Source organism: Labrus bergylta, chromosome 4 (genome assembly GCF_963930695.1).
Source record: "Labrus bergylta chromosome 4, fLabBer1.1, whole genome shotgun sequence".
In the NCBI taxonomy this organism is placed as follows: domain Eukaryota; kingdom Metazoa; phylum Chordata; class Actinopteri; order Labriformes; family Labridae; genus Labrus; species Labrus bergylta.
Window position 1 is genome coordinate 13,803,286 of NC_089198.1, and position 12,506 is coordinate 13,815,791.

Consider the following 12,506-nt stretch of genomic DNA (forward strand, 5'->3'; position numbering starts at 1 on the left):
CTTGGGTTAGTTTCACTTAATACACTAATGGCTAAAACATACAAAAATCCCCACAGTCTAGTATCATATGTAGCTAGCATCCCTTTAGCTTAGCTTAGCACAAAGCCTGAAATTTGGGAACCAACTAGATTTGTTGCTCTCCAAAATCTGAGTACAAACACCTCTCGACAATATGCCTATTTTTATTTTTTGAACAAGACATTTTCATCAGTAGTACCACAGGTCTTTATGTTTATGTTTTTTTTACAGTGTGTTTTTCTGGTCCACAAGAGCCCCCAACATAACCCCCATAAAGCAGCAGGTCATCGTCTTTACCTTTCAGTTTAAGGTGCTGGAAGGCAGATTTTGTTATCTTTGGACCGAAACAGATTAGTTGTTCTCCGCACCATATGCTAAACTAAGCTAAGCTAAGCTAACCCGCTGCTGGCTGTAGCTTTGTACTTTTGGTACAGAAGCCAAGGTTGTATGAATCTTTTTATCCAGCAATTGGCAATTACGGAAATAAGCCTTTCCCCAAAAATGTTAAACCTCGTTCAGCCTTAAATAAAATATCCCCTACCTTCTCTCTGCAGCTTTCACATTGGTCAGTCTTTAATAAGATGTGTAATAAGATGCCATATTTGGTCCATCTCAATGGAAAAAGTGAATCTATGCGCTTTTCTCCAGAGGCATGTGTCCATCCATTTCTCTGAACAGTCGCTTGTTTGTTCCCACAAGTTTGACATCCGGCTGTCACTGTTTGGGACATTACAGCAGCAGAAAAAGTCTGATTGATTTCAGATTAAGAGACAAAAAACTGCCCGACCACATTTTCTGATCATCTTTTAGCCCTGTCTTTATCGTGATTGTCTTTGTGAGTTCCGGTTGTAATTTAAATTGTTTAAATATTTCCACACTGCACAGACATGTAGTTTGTTGCCTGCATTTCTCTGGCCAGAGGCGACAGGAGGGTATCGACAGGGTGTGTCGGAGAAGATAAAGGTGGAGACGGACCTTTTGACTGTGTGTGTGTGTGTGTGTGTGTGTGTGTGTGTGTGTGTGTGTGTGTGTGTGTGTGTGTGTGTGTGTGTGCGTGCGTGCGTGTTTGTGGATGATATGGCTGTTGCTTTTTACATCAGGACGTTTGAAGTTGAGAATGTGCAGTAATTGGAAACGTGTGTTTGTATTCTTATCAAAGGCTGTGTGTGTGTGTGTGTGTGTGTGTGTGTGTGTTAAAGGCCAGGTGGTTGGCATTACCTTCTCTCTCTCTTGTATCTGTCCACTGTACGTACATAGATGTGTCACACTCAGATCAAAGGGCTAAAAAAAAACATACTTTCATGATCTTTGACTTTACAGTGTTTTAATCTGACCTTTGCCCTAAACTGCACTGAACACTTAAGACCATTGGGAACATTTAAAGATAACATACACCTTTTTAAGGATCAATGCAGCACAACACATTCAAAAAACATTTACATTTGTTCTTGGAGCATAAACAACACATTTGGCTTGCTATCCGCTCTCAGTTTGGTACTTTGCTGTAAATGTATAATTCTTTGCAGCTGTCTCACCAATATGCCCACATCTCTTTGACTGTGGGAACATGAAACCTAAAGACAGGATAATTTTCCTAAATTGATTTACGGTGTTAAGCTCTTTATTCTCCACACTTCAACCCTCTGCGTCACAATCTCACAGCGATCAGCCGGCCGGAGAGCAGCAGCTGGAGGGGCTTTAGCTGCTGCTCTCTGCAGACCTGTGTGGAAAAGATCTGACATGAACTCTGAGCCTTTTCCAGACTGACTGTTCATTTGGGAGATGTTTTGATAAGCTGATTTCTTTTCTAAGAGATAATGTGACTTAAACTGAAGCCTTTGTCATTGTAGAAGTTACTCAGTGACGTATATGAAACCTGAACATTGTAATGATGATGGATTGGATTGGATGAAACAGAAGAACTTCAACTGGACTTAGTCAAAGTGGTTGAAGAGGTTTCACCTCTCGTTCGAAAGGCTTCTTCAGGTCTACACTGACGGGTGGACGGAGTTATAATCATAAGCCTCAGTGGGTCATTACTACAGAAGCTTTGTAGATGTACGGCTTTAAGCTGATGACACCCAGACTTACTTTGCTATTTTACCAGGTAGTCCCCGTTTTCCCCCGCTGTCTGCAACTTCTTCCATCTGAAAAAAATAAAATCTTAAGTCAACCACAGATCTGATGATACTACTATTCGAAGTCATCATATATGCCTTTACAAAATAATCCAATTGTATGGACACAAAACAAAAATGTTCTGTACAGACTATGACTGATACAAACCAGAACACAGTCAATATTGTAATTGTGCATTTATTTTACAGGTGAGCACCTCACTGAAAATCTCATTTAATTTTCTCTTCTTTTTTTTCTTTTTTTTGTTTACAGAACAGTGAACCAGGACCTGCAGGAGCAAAAGGCGCCAAAGGTCACAGAGGGCCTGAGGGCAATCCGGTAAGAATACCAAGAAACCATGGCATGAGCTGAGTGTTGTAGGTTTGTCTGCGTGTGGATGCAAGTTGAGACTGTGGGGGGACTGCTGTCCACACATGCAGAGAGCATCTCTCCCTTTAAACTATTAACATGTTCTCACATTTGATTGAAGTTTTGAGTTCATTTAACGTCTTTTTCTGAAATAAATACAGTTGGAAATGGCCTATTGGTTGGTTTTACTAAACCTCAGATTAGCTCTATAACAAATTACATTTCAATTTTCATATTTGTACAGCTACTGATTTAAATTTCAGTCTTAATAAAGTTTCTAAGGTGATGTGAAATGTCCACAGCTGAAGTGGAAAAAACAGAAACTTGATTGTTTTGAATTCTAACACAAACCTGAAGCCGCTATGTTCCTATAAAAGACTTTAGATTTTATTTCTTTTTTACGACCTAAATCACCCCTTGAAATGCCAGGTACCGTAGTTTACAGGGAAAAAAACACTCTGTGCATTTTTTGGAACTATTTTAATTTGCGGATTAATACACAATCTGTGCTGCAGCTGGTATTTACGTCACCAGGACTGTAAGCGTAAAACAAACTGCTGTGCCTGGGATCATGATAGCGAAGTATTATGTCACACTGTAGTGTACGTTCATGGCACACACACACACACACACACACACACACACACACACACACACACACACACACACACACACACACACACACACACACACACACACAAACTAATATCAGTGAATTACCCTTTATAACTTCACCAATCATATCTACTTGGCTTAAAATTCTTGAATTATACAAAAAGAAGATGTATGTTCAAAGTAACAATTTAATGTAAGTGAAAAAAAATGCATGCAAAAAGCCCTCAAAGTTGGTTTTAACATAAGCCCCGCCTCTTAGAGAGCAAACAGCCATTCACAGTTTAGGATTTTTGGGGTGGCACCTGAGGAGGCCCATGCCACCCCTCTGGGCACACCCCTCTGGGCACACCCCTCTGGGCACACCCCTCTGGGCACACCCCTGTTCAGTTAGTATGGGGGTTACAAAGTAGGACCAATCTACTATAATCTGGTGAAATATTGAAGAGAATATCATCAAACCTTTTATCAACTCAATCACAAATCACTCCATCACTAAATACGACAGCAAACTGCATGTCTTTAAAATATGTCTTTGTCTCGCTCACAGCGTGCAGGAAAGATCCAGCAATTTCCTTTCAACAACTGGCAAGTTAAACCTTGTGGTATTGGATCATGAGAAAAGATCAACGAATCTAAATATAACACTGTGCATGAATTCATGTTCTCAAACTGTAACCTTTCACACTTCCCCTCCTCTCTCTCTCGCTCCTCCCTTTCCTCCTCGTTCTCTTTGTGCCTCTGTTCTGGCTCGTGTCTCTGCTGCATATTTCTGTATGAACTGTTTGCATCATGTGTTTTCAGGACAGTTTCTCTCGACTACAATTAACTCTCTCTCCCTCTTTCTGTCTCTCTGTGTTTTCCTTTGCGCGCACATGCGAGCTACGCTGGCGTCTTTGTCACAGAAAAGAATGCTCTTAAACTGAGTTTTAATGTCTGTTAAAACAAAACAGATGGTTTTCGTGCAGCCGAGAGGAAAAAAAAAAACAGAATGCTGTGGCAATGAACTTCTGTAAGATTCAGATGTTGTTGAAAGACAGCGGTGCACAAATGTGTGGGTGTGGATGTGGTTTCAGTGACTGAAGGATTTTGGTTTGCAGTCAAAGGAGGAATGGTTTTCCAAAGAAATTACACTTTTTTTTATTCAAGCTGAAAAATTCTTCCAGGACTAGCTGTCTCATCCTGAAGTCAGACCAGATACACTTTTATGAGGCCTTTTCTTTAAACAGATAAACACATAAATCAGGGGGAAGAATCTCTCAGTCCCCTTGTCTTTTTTTTCTCACTCATTCTCCTTCTCTCTGCAGGGACCTTCTGGGCCTCCTGGACCACCAGGAACTGATGTGAGTACACAAAAAAAATGCAATCAGTCCACTTAATCAGGACCTTCGCCCTCTTCTATGTTGATAAAAACCACCGACTTATCTCCCTCCCTGAGGCTGTGCTAGTTTTGTCTCTAAACCTGATACCATGCGTTCACTCCAAAGACACACATCTAATTTCCTGAGCACAAAAAATGCAGCCTTTCAGCGAGCAGAGCTCTGAGCGAAACATCGCAGTTATCATGTTTTATTTTTTATTTTTAGAGTAGCTTGAAACAGTCATTGACCCGGCTGTGCGTGTTGTCTTTAAAAGTTATGTAACATGATTTAACAGTGTATTGCCGTACTGTAACGCATACTCCACCTCTCACTTCAGGAATGTGAAATTCTGGATATCATCATGAAGCTCTGCTGTAAGTGAAACTCTATGCACACTTCAACGCACCCTCACTAAAATGAAGCCACATGTACCCCACGCTAAACACTTTGACCTCTTCAACCCAGTCTCTGATTAGCCAAACATGCAACCCAAACCTGGCGGATGTGAAGGTTGTACAGGTTATGTCGTGTTACGTTTGGTTCTTTTCAGTCAATTAACTTTGATTTGTGTTTTTTTCCCCCCTCAATCCACTTTGAATCCCTTCTCAGCTTGTTGTGGTAAGTTTGTGCTGAATTTTAAACTCATTCATCATCATTATTGTTTCATGTGCTTTGTAACATTCCTTGTGTGTTTTGTTTTTTGTGTTACCAGAGTGTAAATGTGCGTCTCTGGACCTGGCCTTCATTGTAGACAGCTCAGAGAGTATCGGCTCCACTAACTTTGCACTCGCCAAAGACTTCATTATCACAGTCGTCGACAGACTGATCAAGGACCAGCAGGTCAAGGTAGAGTCCCTCTCTCAAATGATGTCATGTACAGAGGCTATCATCTCCCAAGCAGGTGGCCAGGGTTCAAATCCAACCTGTGGTTCCCACCCCCCACTCTCTCTCTCTCTCTCTCTCTCTCTCTCTCTTTGTACTCTATCCTCTGTCCCATCAAATAAAGGCATCATAGCTCCAAAAGTATATCTTTAAACAAAGTCTATATCTGTTTAAGGTTGAGCCTGAAAACAGATTTAATCTGTTCAACATCCGTGCCCGGGGTTCAGGATTTCACTGTTTTCCATTAATGAACTAGACTGTGGCGGTCCGCCACAGTCTAATCTGTTGCACCATAGTCTAATTTGCCATGCTAGCGTCAGGGAATTATTATCAACGATAAGAACTTTTTTTTTTCTGAGTAAATTTAAAGTACAGTTTACCCCGTTAAATGTGATGTGTGGCTGCAGTAGCCTACACCGAAATGTGATTGTCTTTATGTCTGTTCCCTAAAACGGTCCGTACCTTGTTTACCTCCTGCAGAGTGTTACAACTCACAGCCGTTCGGAGCTTTTCAATCTGAGTTTTTAAACACAATCAAAGACGTTTGATCACCCTGTCTTTTTGAACCTGCAAAACAACTTGTGAAAGAGCGGAACAAATCCATTTCGCCTAAAGACGCCGCGTAGCTCCGCAGCGCACCTGTTGTCTTGAAAAACTGCTCTTAAAGTTTACTTCTAAGTCTAAACATTAGATCAGACCTTTTTTCAAGAGGTTCTCTTCCTCATTATGTCAAAACGTGCATTTAAAGATAAAGGTGGGTCCGCGGACCACACTTGAGAGGCAGAGAGAGAGAGAGAGTAAAAGGGCGAGCAAGAGTCCGGAACGTGCCATTGCGCATGTAAGTGGACGGACAAGAAACAAAAAGTTAAATTGATCATCTGCTCCACAGTTTACATGTTTACCAGTCAAGTATGTGAACTACACGGCTGACTGCAGTCTCTGTAAAAAGAATGATGGCGTCCAAACTGCTCAATGTGCGCTGAGCGGTCATCTGTCTCTGCGTCTGTACGTCACCCTCCTTTATAAAAACTGGTCATAAACCACGTCTGAACGTCTGCTGTTAATACTCTTAATATTTATAATACTGAATAATACAATTAATTTATAAAATATGCTTTTGTGCAGCAAACTGTATGACGTCATCAAATAGAAGTTGTAGAGGTGTGATCCAAATTTGGATAAGATGCTGGAAAGGAGCGATAATAACTGAAAGAGGAGTAGGAACAGTATGCCTTCTTGAGGGTCTCAGTGGGCCAAGCCTAAAGCCATTTAACTTCCATGGGCATTGGATTTTATGTTTTTTTGATACATTTAACCTCTTAATTTTGCACATAATTAATGCATCTAACTTTAAAAAGTACACATTTTTCTCCCGGGGTGCATGCCCCCGGACCCCCCTAGAGGGTTCGATTTCTCCCACCATAGTCTCATGAAATCCTGTGGGAAACACTGGATTTGATCAAACTGTATTTCAAATTCATTTATCTTCACCAATATCCCACATTTAACCTCTGAGGATTGTGTTGTTTATTTAAAATTATCCCAAAAGTGTGGCATAAAGTGTTTTCTGCGATGTTAGGAAATGCAGCTATGAGAACAGACCTCAAAATAGTAAGTGTCAACGGGAGATTCTGTCTTTTGGTTTTGGAACGTGTTTTTATGTCTCTCCAGTGACTCTTCTCTTCCAGTTCGGATATAATTAGTCAGGATGGGTGGGACGCAGAAATGTTGACGGAGGAAAACACATGCTTGTAGACATAACACACACACACAGACCAAAACACACGGTCACCATGCAATGCTTTTTCTTTCCAGTTTGCAGCCAATGAGTCCAAGGTGAGTGTGGTCCAGTACAGTGGATCCCAAGCACAGGAAGTGGTCCAGCTGGGCAGCACGGTGAACACCCTCGCCGACTTCAAACAGTGAGTTCACGTGCCTTCAAAGAACCAGCCAGGCTTGTTCTCTAACTGTACTGTACCACTGCTACAGAGGTTTCACTTCAGGGCTTCGTTTTCAAGTTACAAATGTTCTCTTTGTCTTAACTTTTCATCAGCCTAACAACATTTGAAGGAAGTCTGCAATGTTTTAATAATACATTCAGAATCATCCCAAGGGATGGCTTGTGGGCTCTCTTCATTATAAAATAAAGATGAGAGCATTACTCTTTAAATAACTTAAAACAGATTGGTGTCAATGATGTTGGGTCCTACAGGAGCAACCGTAGAAAAACATTCACTCATTCAGATATGTCGTCTGAACGCAGAACTTTTTTGGAAAGAAAGATGAATCTTGAAGTTCGTCATGAAACCTCCATGTTTTATTTTGTGTGTTTGTCTGTGTACAAACAGAAATGATAAAAGTGACTGTGCTGTTTGGAGGAAGTAATCATACATCTATTTATAGTGAAGTGAAGATTGAACCTTACCCAGAGCCGTTATCTGGAGTTTCAGGTTGAGGCATTCAGACATCCATACTGAAGACTGAATAATATTGGAAAGTTTTTGCTCCTTCTTCAAAATTGATCTACAGCCAACATGTGGGAATGAGTCATAGACGCGGCCTGGTTACAATACAAACACACTGCAGTTTTTTGTCATGGCTGAAAAACCACCAAACTGTGGATGAAGGCTTAAGTAGAGACAGAAAGAAGGCTTTGTTTGGATGTTTTCAAACACACTGATTCTATTTCTTCACCAACATTGATTTCCCTCACAGTTTAATAGATTTTTTTTTTTGTTTTAAATGAAGCAAGTGTCCAGTCTTGGCTGGAGTTTGACAGGGGCTAACCATTTCCCCCTGCTCACAGTCTTTGTGCTAAGCTAGGCTAAAACATATCCCACATTATGGAAGTTTAATGGATGATAAAAAAGATGATTTTCTTTAGTACTTCATGGTTAAACAGTTTATTTTCACATGTTCGGGCTTTTAATGTAAATGATTGATTTTTGATGATTCATGGTCAGCGTGTGTGTTTGTGTGTGTACAGGGCAGTGAAAGACTTGAACTGGTTGGCTGAGGCCACTTACACCGGCGAGGCTCTTGATTACGCTCTGAAAAACACGGTGAAGCTGATGACCCAGGAAAACCGCGTCGTTCTGGTTCTCACCGACGGACGCTCTGATATTACTAGGGACAGGATTCCCCTGAACGTGCTCTGTGGGAACAACGTCCGGGTGAGTAGAATACACATGGATAGACGCAGTAAATGCTCCTGCTAAACTAAAACCGATATACTAAACATAAGAACATCCCTCCTCCTCTTCAGGTGGGCGGTTTAGGAGTTAAAGACTACACAGGCCGTAATCCCAACCAGGAGCAGCTCGAGGACGTGATCTGTAAAAATGACCCAAAACCCGGCTTTTCTTTTGTCCTGGACAACTTTGCAGAGCTGCTCGATGACACTTTCCTGCAGAACCTCACAGAAAGCATCTGTAAAGGTAAACAAAGCAGGCATAAATGCAACAACATTGTGGGTAATTTGATGTGTCAAAGTTTTTTTTTATAAACTGCAATGAAACTGACTTTACCTGTGTTGTTCTCTCATTCAGATAAGAAGTGCCCGGACTACAAATGTCCCAGTAAGTCTGTTTTTCATCTTCAATAATAAGAACTATACATAGGGCTGTCCCCATACTAGTATCAGGATTGATACCAGCATTGGTATCGAACTCCAACACAGCCTAAAATGTGATTCCAGCCAGTCAGTCAGAAAATGCACTGATCTGATACCATAACCAAACAACCTCCAGAGAAATCAGCTGGTTACAGGTTAATTACTGTCTTACAAGAACAAACAGTGTAGTGCAAAGAGTTTAATGTTAGTCAACTCTGTTTAATTTCAATCAAATACGATACAATAAACTTTATTTTCCCCGAAAAACTTGTCTTGAAGTCCTCTGCTTCCACGTTTAGTTTCCAACAGAAGTATTAATAAAAAATAAAAAATGACATACAGTATAGCATATTACCCATATTGTAAATGCTCTGCATTATACATAAAATCTGATCAAAGACTTCGGATGTAGAGTTGAAAACTGTAAGCATCCCTTTGCTGTGAACTGGAAATGTTTAGATCCTTTTGAACAGTTTGGTGGTTGCTATCCGTCTTGTCTGTCATCTGTAGGATGAATGAAAACAGCTGGTGATCAGATTTATTATGTCTGTTTGTGTGTTGCAGTCAAGTTCTCCAGCAGTGCCGATGTCTTCATCATGATGGACAGCTCAGCCAGCGTGGGCCAAAAGAACTTTGAGATGAGCAAGTCGTTTGTCCGTCGCTTGTCCGAGCGTTTCCTGATGGCCGAGAAAGAAAGGGGAGCGACAGTCAGGGTGGGTCTGGGTCAGTACAGCCGAAGCGCCCGCGTTGAACAGACCTTGATCGACAACCTGGAACTGTTGTCTAATAAAACCATGGAAGCTACCTTCCAAAACGACGGCACCAACATGTTAGAGGCCATGGAGCTTGGGATGAAGAGTCTTCGAAGCCGTGGGGACGCATCTGGAGGCGGTAAGAAGCTGGTGCTGTTTTCTGATGGCAGGTCTCAGGCCATCACCCAGCCCTTGTTGGATAAGCGTGTTAAAGAGTTGTCGAGCGGAGGGGTGGAGCTCTTTGTGATCGCCGTTGGCAGCCAAGTCAATGAGGCCAACCTGCGCACCCTGGTGAGCAGGGGCCGTCCAGACGACATCACCTACGCCCAGCGCCACATGTTCCGTGTCCCAGACTACCCCTCTCTGCTCCGCGGGGTCTTCCACCAAACCGTCTCCCGCAGGGTTTCTTTGCCCTGAGCACAGGGACTCCAACAATAGGACCAACACGCTTTAGATTTTTAGTCCCGTTATAAATATTCAGGCTCACTCATTTACAATACACTGTTTGAGTATTTTTTTTTTAAGAAGAAATGTCACAAACGACAAATGATTGTGTGGCAGAAAAAATGGAAATGTCTATGAAATTCTTACTGGACTTTCTTACCCTGATCTTTGCCTCCAGGCAGACTATCTCAAGCAGGGATCATTAAAAGATAAACAGAGTGATGGTGCTAACCGAAACGACGCTTGAGTTTGGAGCTTGTTTTGACAGTTCACAGCTGGAAGGAATGGCTGCCTGCAGGGCAATGCTCAGGGTGAAAAAGTCCCACATCAGAAGCAGTCGTTTCAGTCCTGGAGAGCTGTCAGTATTGGCCACAAATAAATTCTCCCTTTTTTAATGGGGCTGGTTTCTTCTCAGGTATTCTGCATCCCTGTATCCCCTTGAGCCAGTCTAACCCGCACTTTGAGTTACTTTAAGTTCAACTAGTCTGGGTTCAAAATGGCTCATCAGGGCTAATCCCCGGTGTCTCTCCAGGACTGAAGCTCCTACTATTTGAAGGATTTGTGTTTAGGATTTAATGTGGACTCATTTATGTAGCTCTTACCACTCTTTCAAGTGGTGTCAGGTTTTGGGTGTCTCAGTTTTACTTATTAACAACAAAAGTTACCCTAACCCATATGTGAATCACAAACACACTAAGTGTTTGACGCTGGACCAAAAGGATTGTTAATCTGATAACTGTTTGTTTTAGGTTTTGTCCTCGTAAAGATAATTTAAAAGGTCAGTAAAACTTGGCGAAAACCTCAAACCCGACATCCCTTAAAAGTTTTATGCGATCATCAAACGGACAGCGAAAACAGGACATGACATCAGGCAGACTCAAACAAACCCGTCTGATCTTCACCTGGTACTAATGAGGACCCGCCAGCTGGACTCAATATGTGTAATTCTGTCTGTGTGTGTGTGTGTCTATCTGTGTGTGTGTGTGTGTCAGCACCTGTGTGTTCATCACGTACATGTATACGTGTGTTTGGAGGTGATTTTTTTTACGTGTGGCCTGGGGTGATTGTTCCATAAACAGTTGTGCTGGGGTCACTGGTTCACATGACAGAATGACAGAAACCTGCTCTTTAAGGGGCCTCTGTCAAACACTCTCACACACACAGAGACAGACAGACAGACACACACGCACACACAGACAGACAGACAGACACACACACACAGACACACAGACACACACACACACACACACACACACACACACACACACACACACACACACAGACAGACACACAGACACACACCTTTGTATTTCCTTAGTGAGGTAGGAAAACATCTGCTATGGTTAAAGGCTACAAAAGACACTAATAGGTCTCATAGCATGATTCCCTCATATTCACACACACACACAAACACACACACACACACAAAACAACGTAAACAAATATTACACACTTTAAGATCCATGGAGTGTAAGTTCCACACCTTTAGTTTTAATGTTGTCAGTGTCCCAGAGTCACTGTACTGTTGTTGTTATCTGTGGTGCTATTAGTCTCAGTGTATCAGCCATGTTTTAAAAGAAGATATTTTTACCTGAGGACTCAACCTCAGTAGTGATGTAAGAGCTCCTTCAATAAAGGTTGCCCCACCAAAATGTTTTGACTCGTGTTTGTCTGCGGTGTTGAAAAATGAAGCCAATGCGGAAGTGCAAAAAAAACTGCAGTTTCTCAAGTGTCCACTTGAGGCTGAATGAAAAAAGCCCCAGAAATCTTCAATTAAACAAACACCCTTTTTTACAGCAGAAATGTTCATTTGTGGTATCAACAGATCGTTCTTTATTCGTAAACAATGTACAGCCCGGTTATATTTGATTAAGCTTAAGATTTATTCATACATGTGCATAATTAGAGGTGTGGCTCTCTGCCAGGTGACTTAAGTCCCGCCTCAGCTCCACCTCGTTGTCTGCTACAAGATATATCAAAAGTTAGTTGAAGTCAGTATTTGCAATTTGGCCATCGCTGGGCTTCAAAACATGTCTTCTAAAATAACACGGCAAATGTCACTGAAACTACGTCCATGTTTTATAAAGTCTCTTTTGTCCAAACTCACAGATTTACAATACTTTAAGATGCATTTCATTGTTTGATGCATAAATACTCCTCTAATGGTCCTCTTTGAATTGCAGCTGACCAGGTGATTAAACATTAGAATACATTAACTCTTACCACATATAATAAGGCTAATTTAGTGATAGCAATAACGACCTGGCACAAGGCAGGTCTCAAATTTATGTTGACTTTTGTTAACTTGTATTGAAAAGAAGAAAATCGTGCACACTA

The 12,506-nt window shown here is 41.5% G+C and overlaps 1 protein-coding gene across 1 annotated transcript in view; it reads left to right on the top strand.

Annotated features, from left to right (window-relative positions):
• Positions 1 to 11,590, top strand: part of col6a1 (collagen, type VI, alpha 1) — a 30,076-nt gene extending 18,486 nt beyond the window's left edge. Inside the window, exons 26-35 of the mRNA XM_020649267.3 lie at positions 2,410 to 2,475; positions 4,425 to 4,460; positions 4,816 to 4,852; positions 5,088 to 5,096; positions 5,191 to 5,324; positions 7,176 to 7,282; positions 8,347 to 8,533; positions 8,626 to 8,797; positions 8,909 to 8,938; positions 9,538 to 11,590. Of these exons, the coding sequence (XP_020504923.2) occupies positions 2,410 to 2,475; positions 4,425 to 4,460; positions 4,816 to 4,852; positions 5,088 to 5,096; positions 5,191 to 5,324; positions 7,176 to 7,282; positions 8,347 to 8,533; positions 8,626 to 8,797; positions 8,909 to 8,938; positions 9,538 to 10,142 (1,383 nt within the window). The 3' untranslated portion in view covers positions 10,143 to 11,590. The remainder of the gene's footprint in view (positions 1 to 2,409; positions 2,476 to 4,424; positions 4,461 to 4,815; positions 4,853 to 5,087; positions 5,097 to 5,190; positions 5,325 to 7,175; positions 7,283 to 8,346; positions 8,534 to 8,625; positions 8,798 to 8,908; positions 8,939 to 9,537) is intronic.
• Positions 11,591 to 12,506: the final 916 nt, after the last annotated feature.